This window comes from Erithacus rubecula, assembly GCF_903797595.1.
Source record: "Erithacus rubecula genome assembly, chromosome: 2".
NCBI classification, from domain to species: Eukaryota; Metazoa; Chordata; class Aves; order Passeriformes; family Muscicapidae; genus Erithacus; species Erithacus rubecula.
In genome coordinates, this window is record NC_136685.1 from 39,625,663 (window position 1) to 39,649,840 (window position 24,178).

A 24,178-nucleotide genomic window follows, 5' to 3' on the forward strand; every position below is an offset into this window, starting at 1 on the left:
TTAAGACAAGATAACCTCTTGCAGAGTAGGGAAGCTCTTACCTTAATAACAACAGCATGGGCAGGTAGATTGACACCCCAAGCGAGTGTAGCTGTACAAACCAGGACTTTGATGTGCCCGTTAGAAAACAAGTTCTCAACCAAACTTCTGTCCTGCCGCAGCATTCCCGCATGATGAATGCTAAATCCATCTGGAAACAGCTCACGTAACTGCTTATTTCTGGATCTCTGTACCTAGAATGGACAAGAATAACAATTAAATTCACTTCTAATTACAGCACAAGAAGTATTGCATTAAAAAATTACAGGAAATTTTTTTGAATCTTATTAGGAGCTGTAAGAAAAATTATTTTTATTAAGATTGGCCAGTTTATGATGACTTTCTATAAATTAATATTTCTATATTTGTTTTCCAAAGAATATATCTAAATGTATAAAAGACTATGAGAAGTTTAATCTTTGTACAGAAGTAGTTTCATTTAAATGGAGATTGAAGTTAACCAACAGTGAGTACATGAAAATTGACAACTCACTTATCATTTTTCCTGAAAAGCAACTCTCTCAGACCGCCTAGGCAGCTTGAACAGGCTTGAGGCATCAGGCCACACACTGTATTACCATGAAGGAGGTGACACCCTTCCCCACCACCAGTCATTATATGGGTGCAGCACAGCCTGGATCAATAAATTCATTGTACAGAATCAAACTGCTCATCTACCCCTCATTTTTCCCTTCCCATAGGCAGGAGGCTGGGATCTCATCCAGCAAAACCTCCAGCCTCCTGCAGAGTATGAGCATTATTTCTGGGTGCTGGCTTTATCATATTTCATCTAGACTGAACATTGACTCCAAATTATGAAGAACTAATATACTTCCCTAATTTGCAACAAGCACTTCTGATTTTCTGCCTGTCTCTTCCACATTCCTACCTGCCTTCCAAAATCAATTGCTGCTAAATATGACACCAAAAGGGTTGTGGCAATGATGATTCTAATTTTTCTCTAAACCAGATTTCTTTATCTTTGTCCACAGAGAAATTCTACTTTTCCATAAACCACATGAAGGTTAAGTAGTATTTGACTGTATTTTCAGCCATGTGTGTTATAGTGAATTAATTCTAGATAAAATTAGATTATTATTATTGTTGTTGTTGCTGTTGATGTTGTTATATCTTCGCATTTACCATTTCCTGACACACAGCCACTGAAAAGTTGATTTATGGGATGCAGAATGGGTAAAGCAAAGCAAAACATGGTTCACAGTACTGGCAAACTGCCAAACATGAACAATAAATCTCTGCAAACACAGAAATAAATAGGGAGATGGGAATGCAATTATAAAAGGACGACATGAAAAGAAAAATATTGTAGGAAAAACACATTCCTCAGTTTCTCAATTATCCAGCTTCTCAATATCTGATCTTCCCCGCTTTAGCAGTAATTATTTACTATTCGTTTAAAGGAAATCAAACTCAGCTTTTAAACTCCAGATGACTTTTTGGCAAATTTAATTAACTGCTATAGTCCTTAAAAATGAACAAATAATAAATTGATAAAGTGGCCCTGCAGTTCATGAAGCTTATTCTTCATGAGCTAACAAATGGAAACAAATATTTCATAAAGAGCACAGACGCACCAAGGTTTGCATTTATTGATTTATCAACAACAAAATTCACACAAAGTTGTGAAAAATTCACTTCAGCTGCTGTGACATAGAAATTTGGATTGATCTTGATTATATCTGGAACTTGATATAAGCATTTAACTATGAAATAGCTCTTTCTTAATAAGTAATTAAATAGCCATCAAAATTTCCATGATTTTAGTAGAACTTTTTGTATTTGGTGTCACATGCCTATCTTTTATGTATTAAACTATCTACTTTTCAAAAACCACATTTATTTAATATAAAAACCATTAAACTCTAAATATTATAATCCTACCTAAAAAAGCAGAATCTTGCTCTCAAATCCTCACAATTCAAAAATTGCATACCTTTGTAACTTGATTGCTTATGTTGTTTAATGTATTGAAAGACAGGGCAATATAGGATTTGGAAAGCAAAGAATAGTAGAATTGTGTACTACATATCAAAGAAAACTGTTTATGTCTTTAGGAAGTACAATTTAGGATAAAGGAACTAGTGCACACAGTAAAAAGAAAGAGGAAGGAGAAAGGTTTGTGACAGAAAACAAAGATATGGCAGTGCTAGTCTGACTATAATTCAATACTCACAAGCTTATGCTTAATCAACTCTTCAAAAATACTAGGCACATTTACATGTATCCATCTTGTTGCATTTAGAAAGAAAAAAAACCTATTCTAAAATCTACTACACAGTCTAAAACAACATCTTTGAAATATTTAATATGTACAGGTTCATTTATTGAATCTGTGAAGTGCTAGATTTCCAGGTAACACAGCTAACAGGTTAGAAATACATTAAATACTTTTTTTTTTCCCCAAGGTAGAAGATGATGGACTTTTTAAAGCGAAAAAAATCACAGCTCACTTTTGACATAGGAAAAAACCAAATGCTGAGGAAATAAAATTGCTAGTTATTCTGGATGATTCAATTAACTGCACAGAAATCAAATTAATTTTCCTCCCATAAATTTGTGTTCACCTAAGATTACAAAGCTATAAGGCAAATTAGTTCAAGAACAATGATATAATCCAATTTTATAAAGTTCACTTGAGAAAATAAAATAAAAAACCAATGCCTACATCTCAGTGATGCCTTGAAAGATTGTTCACACAATGTATCACTTAACGACAGCATACATGCTTTTGAACAAACCTTTTAAACTCTTGTGATAATGAAGTGCATGGCTATTGTATTTAATCTGGATTTTAATGATTACAGAGACAACAAAACCAAGAACTACTAAATAAAGGAAGTGAAACTATAAAAAGTTATCTTACTTCCATCTTGTTCTATTACAGAATAAAACTAAGAGGTTTTGCTTAAAATTTATACAAAATGTTGCTAAGTGCCTCAAGTGTATGGACTAGTTTTTATGAGGTACAGCACCGGTCTCCTGATTAGAATTGATTTTCTTTCCCCTGTTTTATTGCTCAAGAGGGCTGTAGATCTATGACCTTTGTTTACATGTGTGTGTGCATCTAAAACAGCATGTGTTAAATAAATTTCCAGTTTAGCATGCTGCCACCTATATTTCTCTTTTAAATATCTTAAATTTCATGCAATTATTAAGATTAAGACACATTAAAAATGTCACGACTGGACACAGAAAAATGTTCTGCTTAATTTTAATGAGAAATGATGCATGCATAGCAGGAAAAAAACCAAACAGCTTTTCTGCCAAAGACTTATGAAAGATAACACCCTTCCTTACTCTTTTCATGCATCTGGTATCACAAAGGTATGATTCATACCAACTATGAGGTGTACACTCTTTGAAATACTCATACAGTGAACCAAATAATGAAATTTTTAACAGGCCTATAGATACTTTTTTCCCCAATTTTATATAAAAAGAAGGTAAAAAAGAGCAATAAAGCTTCATTACGAGAAGCAGCTGCCAATAAATTGCTTCTGGATAAGTGGAACATGAATTTATGGGTTTTTTTGTATGTTTTTTTAAATCTCCAATTGCTACCCTCATCCAGGACAAACAAAGTAGACCATCACTGCTTGCTATGATAAATTTTTTTCTTTCTATAGATTACTAATTTTTCTTTCATGCTTGCTTATTTTAAGATATTCCTTGAAATTCAGAATTTGGATTTTTTTTTCCCACTAACAATGCAGCTTTTGACTCACATATTTTCTTTCAATAAAAAAAAAGGCATAGGCTATTCTAGCATTTTTTTCACGATCTCCTTACTACAGCAAACTTCATGCTCATGACCATATGACTCAATCATTGTAATTTCCTTTCTGTGGAGTTCACTATAGGGCAGCACTTGCAGTTTGTTCAGAATGCACCACTATATTTGTTCACTGGTTTCAGCAATTCTGAGCAATTTATTCCCAACCTCCATTCTCTGCACTGTCCTGACACCCTGCAAAGTAGCAGCTCTTAATTTTGAGGCCTCATTAGCCTCACTTGATGGGTGTTGGAGCTCAGATAGCACAGACATCACAGACACCTACACCAAAAAAAGTAAGGAATTTTTTGCTGCAGCCTTCAATGAACAGCATTTACAATTAGTACTACTACTGTGTGATGAATACAGTCCAAGTATATCCAAGTAACTATTTTGTAACTGTGCTTAAGACATCTGAAAATATAATTTCTAGGCTGACCTAAATTGTTTTAACTCCTAACAAGACAAAAACCTCCTCTGCCTCATTCATATTACTAAAACTGCTGAATCTGCTCTGCTGGTTCATTTTAAGAATACTGACAGTCTTTCAAAATTTATGAGATCAGGGTAGGATGGAAAAAGTATATATACTCCAGAAATAAAGGTCAGCTGACAGAAGCACAATGAAAAAAAGAGAAGTTGAAGAGTTTATTCCTGTTCCTGAAAATATAAAAGAACTAAATATGAGAGAAACAGAAAGAAATGATCATTCACCATTTTTGCTCTTCAGAATTTACTACATCCATTCTGTATATTAATTTACCTATATATGTAAAAGTTATTTAATTTTCCATTTCTGATTCAAAGGGGAGAGATCAAAACTTGAATGGTATAAATAAAACCTTAAGAGCTTTTTTTTTTTTTTTTCTAAATATCAATGCAATATATAGTAATTTTTTGTTACAGGGAAAAAAAAAAACAAACACTAGTCTCCTTAATATGCAGTTAGAGAAGTACATGAAACCAAGAGAAAATACTAACCCATGACAGATAAACAGCAACATTATCTGACAGTTTATGACAACAACTGTATGGAGAAATACAGATTTGATTCTAAAAGGAGAAAAAAGATATGCATTTGAGGTACAATTGAGGTACAGTTTTACTTGAGGACTGTCCTTTTATGAATTAGAACAGTTATTCATATTATTCCACTTGTATTGTCTGCATAATAATTAAGCAATCAGCAGCTGTTTTTAGGACAAGGATGAAGCAGCATTTTATGGGGCAGCAGTAAGATTACTTTCCTTGCACTTTCTGGGAACAGAGGCATTATCTTCAATTACTGCTCACCCTGCAACTGGGTCCTGTAAAAAACCCCAAAACTACTGAGAGCTCTCCTCACCAAGATGACACACATGACCTAGCAGATCATTTCTGGAGGGATGCAGGCTGCCCAATATGCTATTCTACTTAATGAGTATGCATGATCATTCTCTACATCTTCATTTTTTTGCATGTATTTAACTATTCACTTTGTATAGTTATCCTGAAGTTCCTCTTTTTAATACTTACTCTTTCACTGGGATATAATTAGTTGGTACCTGGCAAGACATTATTTGAAGATTGTAATTCTAACAAGAAAATGTGAATCAGTTTGAATTTCTCCTAGAACAGTCAATAATCTCTAATTGTCTTCCTCTGATAATTTAAGTTCACTGTATTAAAGTTATAATTTTTTAAACCTATGAGTTACTGTCTGATCAATTTACAGATATCACCTCAGTTAGTTCTGTAAAGTGCTTTAAAAACGACTCTGAAGGAGAAAGAGAGAAGCAGGACTGCTCCAATCGGGACAGTTTAAAAAGAATTCCTATAAATTACACTTTGACTGTCTTTTTGATTCACAAAGGAGTGAGGTGTAAGGCAGAATTTCTGCCACATTTTTTCTATTGCCTTGGCCTTATCACTGATCCTAACTTATTTATTGCATAAGGTTGTGTTTCATCCAGTTGATACCTTAGGGAATGATGACTACCAGTTTAGGAAAGGGATTGGTATGGTGTCCAGAATGCCTTGCTTTTTTCAGTGTGTTCTTTTTACAGTACACTGCTACATCACAACAGCCCCATCTTTTTTTGTTTTCCACTGGAAAAGTTACATGGTACATAGAGAATGGATTATTCTATGGGAAAATGAGGAACAGCCTTCAGATTTAAAAACCTGAGCAAGAGCATTTAATGTAATCTTTGATTCCTCAGGTCTATAATCTATAATGCATTAGACAGAAGTGTTTACAGACCTCACTGATCAGAGAAGCTAAGGAAATGTAGGATAATGTTTAAAATGTTGCATTTTGAGCCAGCCAGACAAGCCAAGAATGAAAAAACAGTGAATGCAAGTCTGACCTCTCACAAATGATGGATTTGCAACAAGTCACCGAGGATGTAGGTATAGCTTCCAATTACCTCACTTAACTGCCTAGCAAAAACCCCTATAAAGCAAAAAAGGAACTATTTGTATAGATAATACATTACCTCAACGTGAGCCAGAATTTTATAACATGGACCAAAGTAACCTAACATTTTACTTCAAGCCAGACTGCAGTGCCTGTCTTAAAAATGAATAAATTACTGATTCTCACATAAAAGGGTTTAAGAACTTAAGTTGAAAAATAATTCCAGCACTAGGTTTAGACAAGAAGGAAATATTCATTATAGTCACCCAGTTTAAGCACCTCCTCTCAGTGAAAATGACAATATTTTTCATATATTGTATAATGATAAGCATATTTCTCTTGTTTATAGCAAGTCAAATAGAAATTATATAGAGAAATTTTTGTAATGCTTCAGTATGCTGAAAATCTGGATTTCCCCAGATCTGTGACACCAACCTCTGACTAAATAATCTCAAATCTTAATAAGACAAGTGTCAAAACAGTTTAACAACAACATGAAAATGCACATCAATTAAGATGGAATTAATTGTATAACATAACAATTTTAAATTGCATGCAAGATAATTTTTTTCTCATCAATTTAGAATTCAACCACTCTCATTCTAGGAACAGATGTATGAAAAATATAAAATACAGCAAAGTATCTATTTGTCTCCAGACTTTGAGACAATAAGTCCTGTTGCCATATTTGTTAACTACTTGGAGTATACAGATAAAAAAACATCAATCTTGGCCTGTTTTGCTGACAGTAGAAGTTTTCAGTATGCTGTTATAAAACTAGCTGGTGGAGAAGATACACAGCAGAGAAAGAAATTGATACAGAGTTTGATGACATGCAAGGATGAATTTTTACTGGTTTCATTTTGAATACTGACAACCTCTGGAGACCCAGTTAAACCTTCTGCTGCTGTGCTTAACTGTGCAAAGATTACAATATTTCTGCCTCAACAGGAAAGTGATACTGTATGGTGTCTATAAAAATATTTCTTATATTTGAAAAAACATCTTTTGCTTTGTAATACTCAAAATTCCCACTCTGCTGAGCTATGACAAGACTGTCTTTTTAGCAAGCAACAATGAAAGCAGAAGGTCTTTTGAAGTTCTTTCCCATACTGCTGTACCTTACTTAATACTATTAATAAGTATTTTTACTGCAACTCCTCCTCAAAGGCTATACTGATTGAGACATTATTAAACATGGAAGAAAAATATTTCATTAAGTGTATTTCTCATTTCATAATTAAACCACAAATGTGCACTAAACTTCAGAGCTATGCAAAGTGACAGACTGAGGATTCTTCAGAAGAATGGAATTTTTCTCACAATTCTTATAGGTAATGGGAAATGTGCAGTATGAATTAATAGTTTACATGGTATTCAAATAGTTGTAGACTGGCAACATTATACATGACCATGAAAAGCTGCATCTTATCTTACACCAGGAAAGTAATTTTTAGAGAGATAAACACTATTAATTATTAAATTATTATATTCATTATAGTATATTAATTATTATGAAATATTATAAATTATTAAAATATAAATATGTCTTTTGATTAGGTATTGTGGCTTGGTTTTTTCACTTTCGTAACTTCTGTACTACAAAGCATAGAAGATAAGCACAACAATACTATGAAGACATGATAAAAACACCCAGTCAGTAAATGTGACAGAAATTCCTAAACTTAAAAATGTCACAGTTATATTTGCCACTCATTAAGCAACTTGAACTATGTAACTTGACCTTTAATTAGAAAAAAAAAAAAAAAAACCAAACAAGAAAAAAACAGAAACAAACTGAAACATCAGGCCATCTGCAGCACTGTAAACCCAAGCTTTTTTAACTGATACCAGAGTAATATGAAGACATATAAGAAAATTCATGATGTAACTAGGATGACTTAAAGGTTTTGGTTTTTTTAAATTGGTATGCTAATATTAAACAAGTCTCAGAACTAAACTGATTTTATCTCTTCTGTGCCTTTGCTATTACAGAAGAATTTCAGAGATTCCTTAGTAACCTTTGCAGCTGGGGTTTGCCAAATATTAAATCTCACAAGACATGTAGTTTCCAGAGCTCTCTAAAGGATGAGAAGGATTGCACATGTTTATGTATTCCCATATTGCCATATTTATACAGTAATATCTGATTAATTATATTAAGTGGCAATTACTTACTTCATTTGATATAGAACTAACAAACAAAAAATCTATTAAGAAACTAATAGATCTTTAAGGGGTGAGATCAGTAAAATATGATTTCCTATGATTTGCATATTCCTTGTTCCTCTGGCCCAACTCAAGTGTTTGCTCCATCTGGTTTCTCTAACCTCCTCTCTCTCAGAGTTATTTCACTGCAGTATTGTTGCATAAAGTTTTACACTGCACCCTCAGGACAAAAAAATACATATTAAAAATGGCATCTGTAAAGCTTATGCTGATTTTCAACACAGCCATCCAGTTAGTAATAACACCTTTGACAACAATGCTGACTTTTTTCTAAAAAATTCCAAAATTACTTGCAGACTACTGTCAAATGCTGCAAATTCAGGGCACAACTGTGAACACTGTGGGCTATTGACCATCATACAAAATCAATTTCAAAGATAACATCATGTCTCTAAGCACCTGAAAGGGCACAAGAGGAATACCTAAGAAGTGACAGAACAAGGCTGCTATTACTGTGCTCTTATGGCCAGCAGATTTGGGAATTTGGAGTCAGTTTGTCAGCTAAACTGAGGCAGCTATTAGGCTTGCTGCCAGAGGAAACCAGCAGATGCAAGAAACAAGCACTGTGCAGTCATCTCCAAACAGCTTAATTTTACCCCCAGATCCTGTTCAAATGCAGGGTATTTCCCCACAGGCCTCTGCTAAATTACAAGATTCCTTGTAGTTTCAAACTCTGCTGAAAAAAACCAGGGTTTTTTACTTTCCTCTCTTAAAAATTCTCCTCTCCTCAAATTCAGCCCTTGTAGCACCAATATTTTATGTTGCTTACTAACATTTTGCTTGATACTTCACAAAGCCTGCAGGATAATTGCTTTGTAAATTTTAGAACTCACAGAGATGAACATATTTATGTATAATTAAATATGGCTGTGAAAGACTTTTTTCTACATCTAAAGTTCTTAAAGCATTTACATAACCTAGCACGTATACCTCCCACCCAAGGCTGATATTTTAAGCAAAGGAATACTTCATTTTCTTGTTCAAGTAGTTTTTATAACATATTTACAGAGATTTGGGAAAAAAATACTGCACTGATGTTAATTTATCCATCTGCCTTGGGGTTTATAAACAAGATTAGAAACTCTCTGCAAAACTGAGGAACTTGCTATTGTTAAGCTATTGTAATTCATATATTGTTATTTTAAAGCAGGATATACAGTTTCTTCATCAAGCTAACTTTAATTGTGCTACATAGCAGGTAAATCTCAGGGGAAATGTAAGAAAATATCACACATATCAACCACACCATGAAGACCAAATTACCTGGTATGGGAAGAGGTAAGGAGGTTGTTACTTTCTCACTTAACACAAAGCAGCACAAAACAGGTGAGAGGAGAGCTGCTGTGCTGATTGCTTGTACAGTCCTTCTCCAACCCTCATTAATTTTCATTTTTCACACTCTGTTTACTTATCTTGCATATATTACTGCTAATGACTGTTCAAAAGTGTCAGATGACACACTATGAGCTTCATTTTCTTTAATATTTTAATTACATTAACATTCTTCTGTGCAATTAGTAGTCATATCTGTTAAAATCATTACATCCTTCATGCATTTAATCTCCTTAAAAGAGCTTTTCACTTTAGAGCTCAACCCTCTTTAAGAGCAGCCTTTGTGAGACTGAAATGTTAAAAGTTAGTGATTCAAAGCAACTGGCCATTTGTGGAGCTGGCAGAGTTCTTTGCTTAGGCCAGGTTTGCATCCTCCCTTCTCCAACCAAAGGGCAGGAGAGATTTTGTATGTGTGGTGGTGAAACCTCTAATCCCCATAAGGCAAATAGTAAACAATGCCAACCTTTGCCTTAAACCTGTGTTGTGTATGTATTTAATTTATTATAATTTATCACTTGAAATAATAACATTTTAGAATAGAGTATCTTTTTATGAAGAAGAAAAAATAACTGAGGCTGAAGTAAAAACACATAAAAAAAATACTATCTACATAAAACAGTTCTATAACTATCACTGCAAACACATGTAAAACATATCAGTAGCTTTCCTAAAGACAACCACTTGATCTGTGCAGAACTGAACCACACACCCATGGTTCAGTGCCAAGGCAAATATAATGTTTGCAGCATTATGTATCACGTACACACTACAGGGTTATCACCAGGATATCAGTCTTCAGTGGTTTCAAGATGGTAATACTGAATTATGAATTAAAATCCGAATAAAAGGAGTGAAGAATCCGTGACTCTTGCACTTTGAACAAACTTTTAATTAGAATCAGTGTGACACATAGTTTAAAAACTTTTAAAGTTTTGCACTTGATTTTCTCATTTCACACTTTGAAAACTCACATAAAATATGCTAAATTGTATATAAAATTAATGTAAACAACATAATGTATAAGTGATAATATAAAATAGTCAGAGAGGACGAAGAAGACCTCCAAGATCATTGTCTAACCTTTAACCTAATATCACCATGCCCACCATTTCTCTGAGCAGCCTGTTCCAATGCTTCACAACCTTTTTGGTGAAGAAATTTTTCTGCATATCCAACCTGAACCTCCCAGGGTGCAACTTGTGGCCATCTTCCCTTGTCCTATCACTGGATGCCTGGGAAAAGAGGCTGACTTTCATCTAGCCACAACCTCCTTTTAGGAAGCTGGAGAGGACAGTAATGCCCCCCAAGCCTCCACTTCTCCAGACTGAACAACTCCAGCTCCCTCAGCTGCTCCTTATAGGATCTGTGCTCCAGACCCTTCACCAAGTCTGTTGCCCTTCTCTGGACTCGCTCCAGAGCCTCAATGGCCTTCCTTTAGAGAGGGGCCCAAAACTGAACACAGGATCTGAGGCATGGCCTCACCAGTGCCAAGTACAGGGGTACTGCCCTGGTCCTGCTGGCCAGACCATTCCTGGGACAGGTCAGGATGCCTGCTTGGCCACCTGGCCACACTGCAGGCTCATATTCATCCTGTAAAGCAAAGCTGGATATCATATAATCATATCATATCTAATACCATATATCACATCATTAATCATATAATCACTTTAGGAATTGATTTACATATCTAAGAATATTTGACTTTGCGAATTCCAGTCTAAATGTCGGAAGTTATTCAACAAAGGTATCTCCTTCTGTTAATTTAATGTTTATATATATATATCAGCTATTTTTTAAAACTGATTTTTGAGTTCCAAATATGGAATTGCAAATTCTGCTGTCAAAGAAATTTTACACAGAATGGAAGGAGAGGGACTATGCTTTCCTGTAACACTGATTGTATCTCTGCTAACCCCAGTGACCACTTGCTAGAGGGAAACCTATTGAGCCTGCTTTCTATCAGACAGTCTTTCTGATAATATTTATAGAAATGGACTGATACCATAATTCTTGGCACAGCCTTTTCATTCTTTATATTAACCTAGAACACACTCCATACTCTATTTCCTCTTTGAGAAGGCATCATTTAAGATAAGCAGTTAGTTCCACCATACTTGTTTAATTTGCAGGCTGCTAGTATGGAAGGTAAGAGGCCTGGCTAGTGCTATCTGGTACAGAGAAATATCTCCAAGTAAAAGCTAAGTAACTGTGTGACTATTTGAGACAGGCCACTTGAATTCAGCTTGATATGGCAGGGTTCAGTATGAGATTAAAACTGTGCAAATGCCTACACAGAGTTCTGCAGGAGTCTGAGCACCCTGCACAGCCAGTGGGAATCTGGCAGCAGAGCCCGTGCAGTGTTTCTGCTCTCTCTCATGTCTGCTCCTGGATGAACTCAGGCATCCTCCTGGCTCCATTGCCTGAATTTCACCAACTACAACAGCAGCTCAGACACATCACACATTTGTAGTTACCATGTGCAGTCTCCTAAAATCCATGTGCTATAATTTTAGCTAGAAAAGCACTCCATGTTTCAAATTTAGACTAATGAACAAGAATTATCCTGGAAAGAATAAAAGACAAATTAGACCCTCAAATAACTTTCCATTGCAACACATTTTTATTGTAACTGACTCAGGTGGCATTTTCCCAACAATCCCAGATGGCACATATCACTAATAGCTCTTAATTATCACTCAATATTCCAAATAAATTGGAACTTAAATTATCTGCCTTCACACTAATCTCTGCTTATTCTGAAACTCATACATTAAAATTAATCAGATCATCCTACCTTTTAAATGCTGAACATAAAAGAACTAAGGAACATCATAGCAAAAATACGAATGGCGACTTGACATCCTTTCTATTGATGACAATGGCAACTTAATTAGGGGACTTTATTTATCACAAACTCACTTCAGACATGTTAGAACCCCCAAATGCAATTATACACCCCCAAAATTATACTCCTACAACCCTTCCTTTGCCATGGATAAACAGATGCATGAATTCACAGCCTGGCATCACCAGACTCAGTACAGGTCATAGTGCTACTTGAAAGTATGACAAAAGCCAGGTTTTTTTTCATGTGAGAAAGCTGATAAGAACACACTCCAACTGAAATGTTCCCAAACTGTGGTCAGACAAATAATGGCATTAAACGCCTAGCTCATCTCAATTTTTCCCTGAGAAGAAAAAGGATAAGAGATGCTAAGTGATTTTTTTCATATCTATGCAATTTTCCACAGTTATTGGTTTAATTTTTTGTTTGAGAGCAAAATTCAAGAGGTTTTTTTTTTGTATTTGATAAAATGAGAAGACTGTGAAATACCAAAATTGTCTGAGATTCACAAGTAAAAAATTCAGTCATAAGGAGAAAGAGATTTCCATTAATACTAGGAGTAAATATAAACTTTATAAGGAATTTCACTCCTATCCTCTCAAAATCCCAAAAGAAAATTCTTTCTACAATATTGGCCCTCTTTCAACCTCCATGATTAAACACAGTACATACTTTATATTCCAGAACAGAAAACTGAACTCAAGGAAATCCAGATTACAGATTTAACTGATGAATTCACATATTTACATCAGCCCCTTTACAGTCACAAAAACAGATGACATTGCTCCCTCAGAAAAATACAGAAACTCATAAAGCCATTTGGCAAACCTCTGTTCAAGTGCAATAAATTAATCCTCATGCATTTTCTTCAACTAATCCCTGTTCTGATTAGCCTGAAGCTAATTTCATACATATATTTCATGAGGGTAAATACAAACTTGAAAGATACAGATTTTTCCTATTTACTATTAAATGCCATTCTGGTAACCCAAAGAATGACTAATAGACACAGAGAAATAAAAGCTTAAAACTAAATTAAGCTTCCTAAAATATGCATTGTTCAAGAATTTTTACATATTTTAAGAAAAAGTGAATGCAATCTGTATTATATTACTATATATAAATATGTATATGTACTATACAAGTACATTATATATTAAAATTATTACACTAGTATCTTATCTGTCCTGCATTTTATAATATCATCTATTAATGGATGCAAGATGAGAAAAAGAAAAGACTAAAGAAGGGAATAAGAAAAAAATTATCTTAGAAATATCATAAAAATGTAAAGAACCCATTTGTCAGGTCAAGAAGAGAGCTGCACCTCAGGCAGATGCCTGGAAGCCGAATGTATTTTAATTCTCAGCCATCAAAATGCTCAGAAGTGAAACGAGGATCAAGAGCCTCTACCGACTATAAAATCAGTGCCATTTATGAGCATTAAAAGGCACGGCCACAAGGTGGCTCTCAATACCCAGAATTGAAAACTAAAACGAAAAAGGAAATAAAAATCTTCGTTTTCTTAAAAAATATGTTTCACCTCCCTTATTCTAGGACACGCTTATTTCCCCACTAGGAAAATACTTTGAAAATATTTTGAATTCCAACAAAGAGGCTTCTAGGCTCAATCTATAACAACATGATTTTCTTGTAGTCACTTATTTCTCCCCAGACTGAAGCACTTTTGATAGTTGGAATTCATAAATACATAATTGCAATAAGCTTATTTACGGGTTTTGATTAAATTAGTTCTCAACTATTTACCAATACTAGCTCTATTTCGTGATGAAAACTATGAAGCTTCCACCTAGAACGTGAATTTGTACATGGACAGCATATTACAGAGCTTGTTTTTTTTCTGATATGCTCTAGCTATATTATTTAGGCTGTTAACTATCACTTTATTATTCCTTTTACAGGCTTATTAATAGTTGTGGGTTTTTCTGGCAAACTTTCATCCTTTAATTATTTATGTCATGAAAATATATGTTTTCATTCAGTATCTGTTTTCCTCATAAGTGGAAAAACCTGAGATTTAAAGAAAGTGAAACAGGTAGGAAAAATCAATAAATAGGGTTATGAGTGCCAACTCAGTAAAACTGACAGTATTCAGTAAATATGTGATGCCAAACCAAAGAATTGTGGACTTGAATAGCATTCTGAAAAATGCAGCAGTCTCTTAGGACAATCTTGTTGGATATTTTCCTAAGACAAGAGATCTTGGTGGTTACTTCAAGGAATATACCCTCTCAGAGGAACAAAATTCCAGGGAATACCTGAAAATAGCTATTGCAGCTGATGTGCAACTACAGCCAACGAAGGAAAAAAACTAGCTACGTTTTCAATGTCACAAGGCAGTACAAACACTTTTTAACTAAGCTATAATAAACAGACAAAAGCCCAGAAAACAATTTCTGAGTGTAAGGGATCATGAAAAAAATTATAAGTAGTACTGGTGTACCTATATAAGTGTTTTAAATCCCTGAATCACTGGGACAAATTTGCATTTTCTTATTGCTTTCTGTTCAAGAAGCTGCAAAAAGTTAAACACTGTGCTGTGTTTTCTCTATGAAACACTATTTTGTGTTGTATTAAGTTGTGTCCTCAGGGCTTACTCTAAAGCCAACAGTCTATTTTCCAATAATTTTAGTATGTTTTCCAATGAGATCCTTCAACTGTAAACCAGCTAATTCAGCAATACTACTGTTAAATGAAAGCAGAGAAATACAATATTAATGGTTTCAAACACTTCAGATTTCTGATTGTTGTCCTTAATAAACACACATAGCACAACACTTAGAAAAAGTGACCACTAGAATAAAAGACTTTGCCCTAGAATTCTACATTTGATTACAAAATTTATGCCTACCAAAGCCAGAGGTACCCTCACAGAAAGAAAATGTGCAGCATTTTTCATCCTTGATTCAATGGCCTTTGATGCTCCAGCTATTATTATTATTATTATTATTATTATTATTACAAAGAGTTTTCAAAAGGTTTTGCAATTCTTTGGATACTCCAAATTCAAGAACCTCAGGGTTTTTCCTCCCATACTAGTTTTTTAGCATTTTGTCAACAGTTCTCAATATTTTAGAGCTTTCAAATGTGCAAGTCACAGTTTTTGTCTTTGGAAAAAGAAAAAAAAGAGAGGAATCCCTAGTACATGAATTACTAACTAGAGGTCATAACCTTAAACACAGCAATAATGACAGCAAATTCAAGTTTCATCTTGTAGTATTAGCACTTATAAATCATACAACATCCCCAACAGAAAAGGACAGATTGTCAGAGTAGTTAGCAGAAATCAACAGAGCTTCTTTAAAAATGCTGGTCAAGATCTTTATTCAAACAGATAAGATCCTACATTTCCTTATTTGGAAAAAAGAACACTATAAATGAAAACTGAGCAGCAACCAGCAAACATCACCCCTCTAAAAACCAAGATGCTGCAAGCTCTTCTGGTCACAAGTGTTTTGCTGGTGTGCAGGGTGATTATTTCAGGTCTTGCTGAGTTCAGGCAATCAGCAGCTCTACACATAACATCTTTCCCCAAGTAACAAGTATTTATTTTTCTTGTGGAAGACATTTTTTTGATTGTTAAGGAAGCATAGCTTTGTTGCTGTTTTTTAAAATATTTTCTTTTTTTAAACTTAATTTTAGCTATGAAAACTTCATTTTGGTTGTAGCCCCATTGTATCTACTGGGAAACAAAAACAATTTACAAATTTTTGTTTTTTTAGAACCTTTGCTAACTTTCATCAAAATCTTCCTATATTCAAGGAATTTGCGGGCTGGCCTATGTTGACATCCATTTCAGCGACTCACATTTACACAATTTCTGCCTTCTGTCATTGAAAAGACTCACCAGATGAGTTGTGAAAAAAAAAACTTTGAAATCCCTTCTGTAGTTTTCTTCCAGAGGTGGCCAAATATTACAGCAAAACTTACATACAAATAACTATTTTCAGTAATGCTTTGAACATCTTTCAACGTTCTAATGCTTCTTAAACTCCAGAAATTTTGGAAATTTTCACTTTTTAGCTATGTTGGCTAAAATTAACCCTTTATCTACTTGCACTGGTATTTTCTAGAAATGAAAGTCTGATAGGTGGAAGGGGGAACATTAATTTTTTAAATATTTAAGCACTGAAAATCACAAGTTTTCTAATACTGCCATCTTCCTATCTGCACTCTTCCAGCATCTTCTGACAAAATATGTACTTTCAGCTCTGCCTTCCATATTTTTAGCAATTTTATTTTCATTTCACAATACACAGTAAGCTTAATTTTGTCAACTACCAGTTTTTGTTATAGTTCATGCCCAGCTTGTGTACACTCTACACTTGTCAAAAATATGATGCTGTTAGTCTAGTTCCCATTAGCATAGTACAAAATTTCTAGTTCTAGTTTTTTACTCAAATAAGACAAATTACAACATGGTACATATAGAAAGATATATCCAAATGCATATTTATATGATATTCATTAAAAAAAACTCAGCTGTGGCATCAAAATACTGGTTTTCAGATTTATATGTGTTTCTGAAATGCTCTATAATCAGTTTCTGTTGGTTTTGATGCAATAACAAAAAAAATTCTGAAATAATTGAGTTTTCCAAAATGGATTTGGCAAAGTCAGGCAAAATTCTAACTTTACTTTGATAAAGGTGACATACAATGGTATCTGTACATTCTGAAGAGTAGCAGTTTGTGGCTTTATTCAACAAAATGCTTTCCTCCAAGCCAACGATTCCCAGCAAGCAGGGATTCTTCTGATTCTTGTCTGACTTTTGAAATTCCAGTTCAAAGGATCTTAAGATTAACTCAAAACAACCAAGATAAAAGAAGATACAACTAATCTTGCAGATACCAAGGCTTCCATAAAAGATATAAAAGATATGCTAAAAACCAGACTGACTATAAATGTAATAAAACATAGACTACAGAAAGAAATATATGGCAATAAATATTTGGCAGTTCTCAAAAAATAATTCTCCACAACTTTCTGAAGTAAGCCTTATTACTTTTTAACTTATTTTTTTTTTCCCCAAAGCACCTCTGGCTCTCAGTATGTGGAATTACTGGAATGTGGATCCAATTGAAATCACCCCCTCTTTACAGTTTCTTCTAATTCCTCTTTCATTTAAATGTCTTAAAAGTGTGTGCCCATTTTACTCATTATTTCCCAGTTCATCTTAATTAGATGTTATTGCCAGCTTCATACTAAAACACTTCTGTCCAGTTCTGAACAGCTCTATAACTTGTGCAAATTATCTAAAGGAAAATTAAAAAGCCCAATGAAATTTGCCTACATGATGGTATTTGGAGGAGTTAACAGTAGAAAACAGATGATAACTGAATTTGTCAATATACATACCTAAATAATTCCATCAAACCATAATGAAACTAATATTTGAAAATCTTTATTATTTTGAAAATAAGTGAAATCGAGAATATGAACTGAAATTTAGTATTCTTATCCGTCTGTTAATAAAATCATGTTTTCCAAATGAAAACCAGAATCAAGCATCTAAATGCACATTGATGAATCTATTTACTTGCACTGATTATAATAATGTTCTTAAAGAGACAGTGTGAGATAGTTTCCAATATTGAAGTGATGTTTTCTTCAACTTAGGAGTTTATGAAAATTAATTTTTCAATTATAATGGTTCAGACCCTTAAATTTTTTAAAAATCACAGTTCAAATATACCCTATACATTCACTGTTTTAGAATATAAAAGAAAATATTTACATGAAACCTCAGGGAACAAAAGAGATACAGTTAACAGTGATACTCTGAAGGAAAAACATCAAGCAACTCTTAAAAAAAAAGCACATGTATTTATGCTACAGGATAACTGTGAACTACAGGTTTTGTTCTGAATTTTCTTTCAGTAAAGACAACTACAAAGGATGCTCTTTGATGGCCTGAATCTTTAAAGCAATCACCAACTACTTAAAAAAACCAACACAGTGCATCCTTCATTTACAACCCTGAAGAACAGTACTTTGTGATGAACCTTCATAAGTCAAGTGTGATGCTAAAAAATCTTAAAATCAAAAATCAAATACAATTCACTGGACCATGCAAAATTTAGTTTCTTTATTTACTGTAGAAGAAATCAAACATGTTTTCTAAAAGAATATCAATCACTGAACAGCATCAAGCCTGTTGGAGGACAATATAATCACCATGGAATAAAAAGTACAACTGATCAGCAAGCAGCATTGACTGTCAGCATACAATGCAGAAAGCCTTCAAATTGTTATTAACTTTTCAATCATTACTCTTCATTATTAATAATTACTGTAGCTACACTATTTCCTGACAAACAAATTCTTAAGTAGATAGGATATCTTTCAACACTATTTTCTAGTCAGTATATGATTTCCAAAGGTACAAAAACTGCATGTGATCAGAATAATTTGTCAGTATGGTTTGGTGCATCTTATACAGAAAAAGTGCCTGAAAAATTATTGTCTACAGTCTTACTGTGAACATATTGCATAAGCTTACACACTGCAAACTAGGAGTAACTGGCACATTTTGGAAAAGGAAGCAAGACCTATGGGTCTAGGGATTGAAAGCAGCCAAACATTGGCTGAACCAACCAAGCTCTTTGGGCTGAGGAGGTGCTGGGACAGAGAGCACTTATGCCGACTTGAATATTATTTATAATGTCTTCTTGCTGGAGTGCTCACCACTAAACAGATATTCCCTGCCTTTGAACCTGTTAACAGAACAAAATGAAAAGAAGGGAGCTTTATCCTCTCAAAGATAACTAATTTTTAATACTTTCCTGAACTTGATTACACATGGTGAAAACAAGCTCTGGCAAAAATAAGAAGTGGATAGTAGGCTGGGCTGCTGAAGTACAAAGAGTGCAATCCTGGCCCCCAAACTTGTGAATATTAAAACAATCATACTGGTTTTTGTTCTTGCTTTTCCCTCCCTAATGTCTCATACGTTTGTAATTTGTTTCTTTATGATTAGAATAGCTATTGGATACTCAAATATATTTGATACAATAAATGAGATTTCAAGTTGAAATCCTCTAATCCAGGGAAGCTGTCCATTAATAACTACTGGAAAAAGACATAGAAAACATTTTGATCTGGATTATATGTTAAAGCATACTAGTAACTAACTGAAGGAGATTTTCACAGTCAAAGGAAAAAGGAATGCCGCATGGCTTTCCTCTCTCAGTGCCCAGAATGAAGCCAGAATTTTAGGAAAGAGAAAGAGATCACAAATGCTTATGTAAGAAAAAGAAATATCTAGAATGCATAGGAAAATAGGAAGAAGCATGAAACCTTTAATACATTCACCTATTTAAATCAGTTAGTTTTACAGTAATATCCATATTTATCCTGATTTTAAAAGAAAAAATTACACATATGCTGCTACTGACTGCAAACCCCTGTAACTGGAGCATCAATCAATAACTTGTTAGAACTACTCATTACAGTGAGCAATGTCATAGCCTGACATCAAGGAACCTCTGTTGGTCCAATATTCTTCCCATATCCCACAGAGAAAGAAGTTTCAGTATATTTTAATTAGTCATTTAAAAGAAGTCTTACATTAAAAGAGAATTAGCTATTAAAGATGTTCTTTTAAACAGTGTAACTTTGAATTTCAGTTTCTATATTTTGAAGCACTAACACGACATTTAGAAAAATTTATTTACATTAAGGTCTGAATGAATGAATGCAAAGACTGCTCCACCTTGCAAAAGACTATGGTAGACTTCATTTAAGGAGAGAAGTTTAATCATGTTATAAATATGACAACAATTTCAAATGATTTTACTAAGCACATTTAGTATTTAATAGGAAATTTTGTCAACAATGAAAGGGGATGCTATAGGCAACACATTATCCCAGAGTTTATCAGAGCATTTCCATGGAGGATTAGTAAGAAAAGGCATTAAATCTTATATTTCCAGTGGCTAAATCCATTACTGATTTTAACCTGAATAACTGAAAAAGCTGAGAAGTTCTGCACAAAAGCATAAAATGTCTTTTACTAGTTCCTTGAAGAAAAACATCAGCACTCCTGTCAGCTGTATTTGCAACCTCAGAGATCATTCTAGAAAAAAAGGTTTGCTAACCCATTTTTCTTCTAGGAGACCCATTACTAATGCAGTGCAGCTTCTGGAAGTAGAACAAATATTCATGAGGTGGCTTTCCAGTGATAAACAGGATGAAACTAAGCATTGTTGCATTTCAAGTTGACACTCATGATAGATAAAATGGAATATATGATCAAGCCCATAGATTAGGGGGGAAAAAAGTCCATTTTCTTTTTTTCACAGGAAAACAGAAGACTGTTACTTGTTACATCAGTGCTGTAACTATCAGAGCCTGAGAGACAAGTCTGAAATCCTTAAGAGACTGATTTTCAGAAATATAGTTGATAACAGAATCCAATCTATACCATATATTTTATACCTTCTGATTCATAATAAAACCACTAGAAAATTCCAGCAGACTGTAAACAACACAGAGGACTGCATAGAGCATCAAAGAGAAAATAAACTTAAAGCTGTATACATATAATTTCTAGAGTGACACATAAAAAAGTAAATATTATAATAACAGAAATATACATCAAGTTTCAAGTAGTTTTCATTTTTAAAGGTCAGGAAAAGCAAAAGCAAAAAGAAATTTATTGTTTCTGTCAATTTTTTTTATTTCAGTTTACAAGAGTTACCACTTAACTTCAATATCTAGGAATACTGATTAAAAATAGGCTATATTTTTCTATTGCTCACAATATATACTTCTGTAAAAAGGCCTTTCCAAAATCTAAGTGTCCATCTGAATAACAATGCTGAATTCCACAGCTCAGGATTCATTAAAACAGTGGAATCCCTCTATACAGAACACATTTTTCTTTAACGTGTGAATTGTTAGGACCATATCTTAACATGAATTTTATCTCTGACCTTCAAGCAGGACTACTGAATAAAATATCACATGAAAGATATACAGAGAGCTTCATTTCTTTCTCTGAGTGATAATTAACAAATATCTTTCAAAAGTAAAAAAAAAAGTAATTATAAAACAAATAGGAAACTTCAATATATGTTTGACATTTATTATAGCCTAATGTATTTGAATACATATCCTCATTTTATTTTATAGTTCTTTTAATGGCATATCAAATATTAGATATGTTATTAGTAAAACAAAAATAAAATGAGGATTGCTCTAAAATAATTAAATGTCAGGCAAATGATTACACATTAAATATTTGATGAATGCTCTCTAAAAATTAATTTCTAATAGTTTAAAAATGTTTGACAGATAATTAAGAGGATTAGTAATTGCTTTCAGATTTTTAAGGCCAGTAAAGAATACAATGCTCTTAACTATCCTACTTTTTTAGTTAATCCTGTGAAGTGGCCTTCACTTCCATTTGCTATGTCTAGAACATGCATGATTTGAGCATTACTTATTCTTGTAAGTGATATACTGGATTTCAGATTATTCTAAGTATGTTATTCATCCATTACAGTGAAAACTGCATACAGAATACAAAATAAGGACTGTATTACATTACCAAGATTATTCTCTGCCAGGTATTGCTAAATTCATGTCAAATGAAATGGCAAGACTGAATGGCCTGTAGACTGATAAATTTGGGATCAGTACCAATAAACATCCATTTATACAACATAGCTCTTGTCAGACAAACATGATATTATCATTATGAAGCTTAGATTAATCACTCTGCATCACACAGCACTGATATAATACAGTTAGACTTCTGTCAGAAATTTCATTTATATGGTGTGGCATTGGGAATTAAGTACTATATAAAATGAATTTCATTTACTAAAGAGATTAAAATTAGGCAATGATGATTGAAGAAATTAATTGTATATAGGAACTTTCACATGACAGAATAGCAGTGTAGTTCTTCAGAGAACCAGTTTGACCTATGGATATTTAGTATTTGTACCAGTGATCAAAAATTAAAAATATGAACACACTGAATAAAGGTACAGTTTGGAAATCAGAAATGCTCTGAATGAATGGTAAGTGCTTGCAAGGACAGATCAGTTCCACACCATGACTTGGCTCACCTACAGATGAGACTGGAAGTTGCAGGAACAAAGAAAACAGGTCATATTTGGAGAATGGATTAAAAAAAGAACCCAGAAAAGCTCTTAAAAGTTGTGGTTTATTGTGTTACTACTTGACTTATTACATAAAATGTATCTGATTTATGGTATTAAGTGTAAGAACTGCTGTGCCTGGTCAAACACAGTCTGTCTAGAGCAATGGTTTCTCTGAACAGCAAATGCCTAAGGAAGGAGTGTGAAAGCTCTTCCCAGTACAATCTCTTTGCTACTGTAAGTTTGCCACTGAAAGATTTCTGAATAGCTGGATCTACCTCTAACAACAATAATTTGCTATTTAAATGAATAAAAACTTTATCAGGGAAAAAAAAAAAAAATCAGTGAAGAGAACTAGCATAAGATCCTGGTCTAGAGCATCAGACAGGCCAATTCAGACATGAAGAATTACACATGTCAAGGCTATAAACATTTTAGAAATTGTTACTAGAGCTCAAACAGAATTTTGTGCCTTGCTCAATTCCCTACATCACATTATAAACATTTCACAACAGTTGGTCCTTCTTGTACACAAAAACTATGAAACCATGAGTGTGCCCCTGCAGTATTTCTACAACTTGTTCTGTTTAGAGCCGCAGTTATCTACAATAACATTTTCTTTTTTTTTTTTCTAACAGCTGTTATGGTAGAAAACTGTACAGATACAACTCCTGATGACAGCCACTTAAGCCTGCAAAAGTAGGCCCTGTGTGTACACCTATGTGGTACTGAAGTTTGTAGCTTAGCCAGTAAATCTCTCTAGCATTAGAACTACCACTGAAAAGAGAAAACTTCTACACTGTCAGGCTACCTGAATCTAGATGTGCATTGTATTTGATTCAGACAGTGCTATTCCAGCCTCTTGTGTTTAATTCCAGGATGGGTTATTGGAAAGAAAGCAGAAAGTTAAGGAAAATAACCAACTTCTTCATACCCAACTTCATTTCACTGTGTCTTGTGTCTTTATCTCTTACACTTGGAAATCTAAAAATATCAGCACTAGAAGTTCCTATGACAAAATACATGATGGTAAAGCCCTTTGGTAAGGTGCACATACTTTACTGCTCTTAATATAACTACTTCTGTTGGAAATACTTACTGCTAAGAAAGAAAAAGAAAATTTAGATTGAACAGTAATAGTTTTAGTAACAACTTACCACATGCTCTAATCACTGAAATCTTTGGTGTACTCATAAGTCTTCATATGAAAGAGCCTTAATTGCTCAGAGAAATGTTGCTAGCATATTACTCATTTTATGATTATTGATGACTGTTTATGCACAGTTGCTGCCTTGGCAGACTACATCTTATTTGATTAGTATCTTTATTGTGCTAACTGTACATAAATAAAAATATGTCTCAAAGATACATGCTGTGACATAATTATTTCAATACAGTATATTCACATT

At 33.7% G+C, this 24,178-nt stretch overlaps 1 protein-coding gene across 2 annotated transcripts in view; it reads right to left on the reverse strand.

Moving 5' to 3' along the window:
• Nucleotides 1–24,178, reverse strand: part of ASCC3 (activating signal cointegrator 1 complex subunit 3) — a 249,066-nt gene that overhangs the window by 97,554 nt on the left and 127,334 nt on the right. For both annotated transcript variants that reach the window (XM_079327712.1, XM_079327713.1), the window contains exon 15: nt 42–233. In XM_079327712.1, the coding sequence (XP_079183838.1) occupies nt 42–233 (192 nt within the window). The remainder of the gene's footprint in view (nt 1–41; nt 234–24,178) is intronic.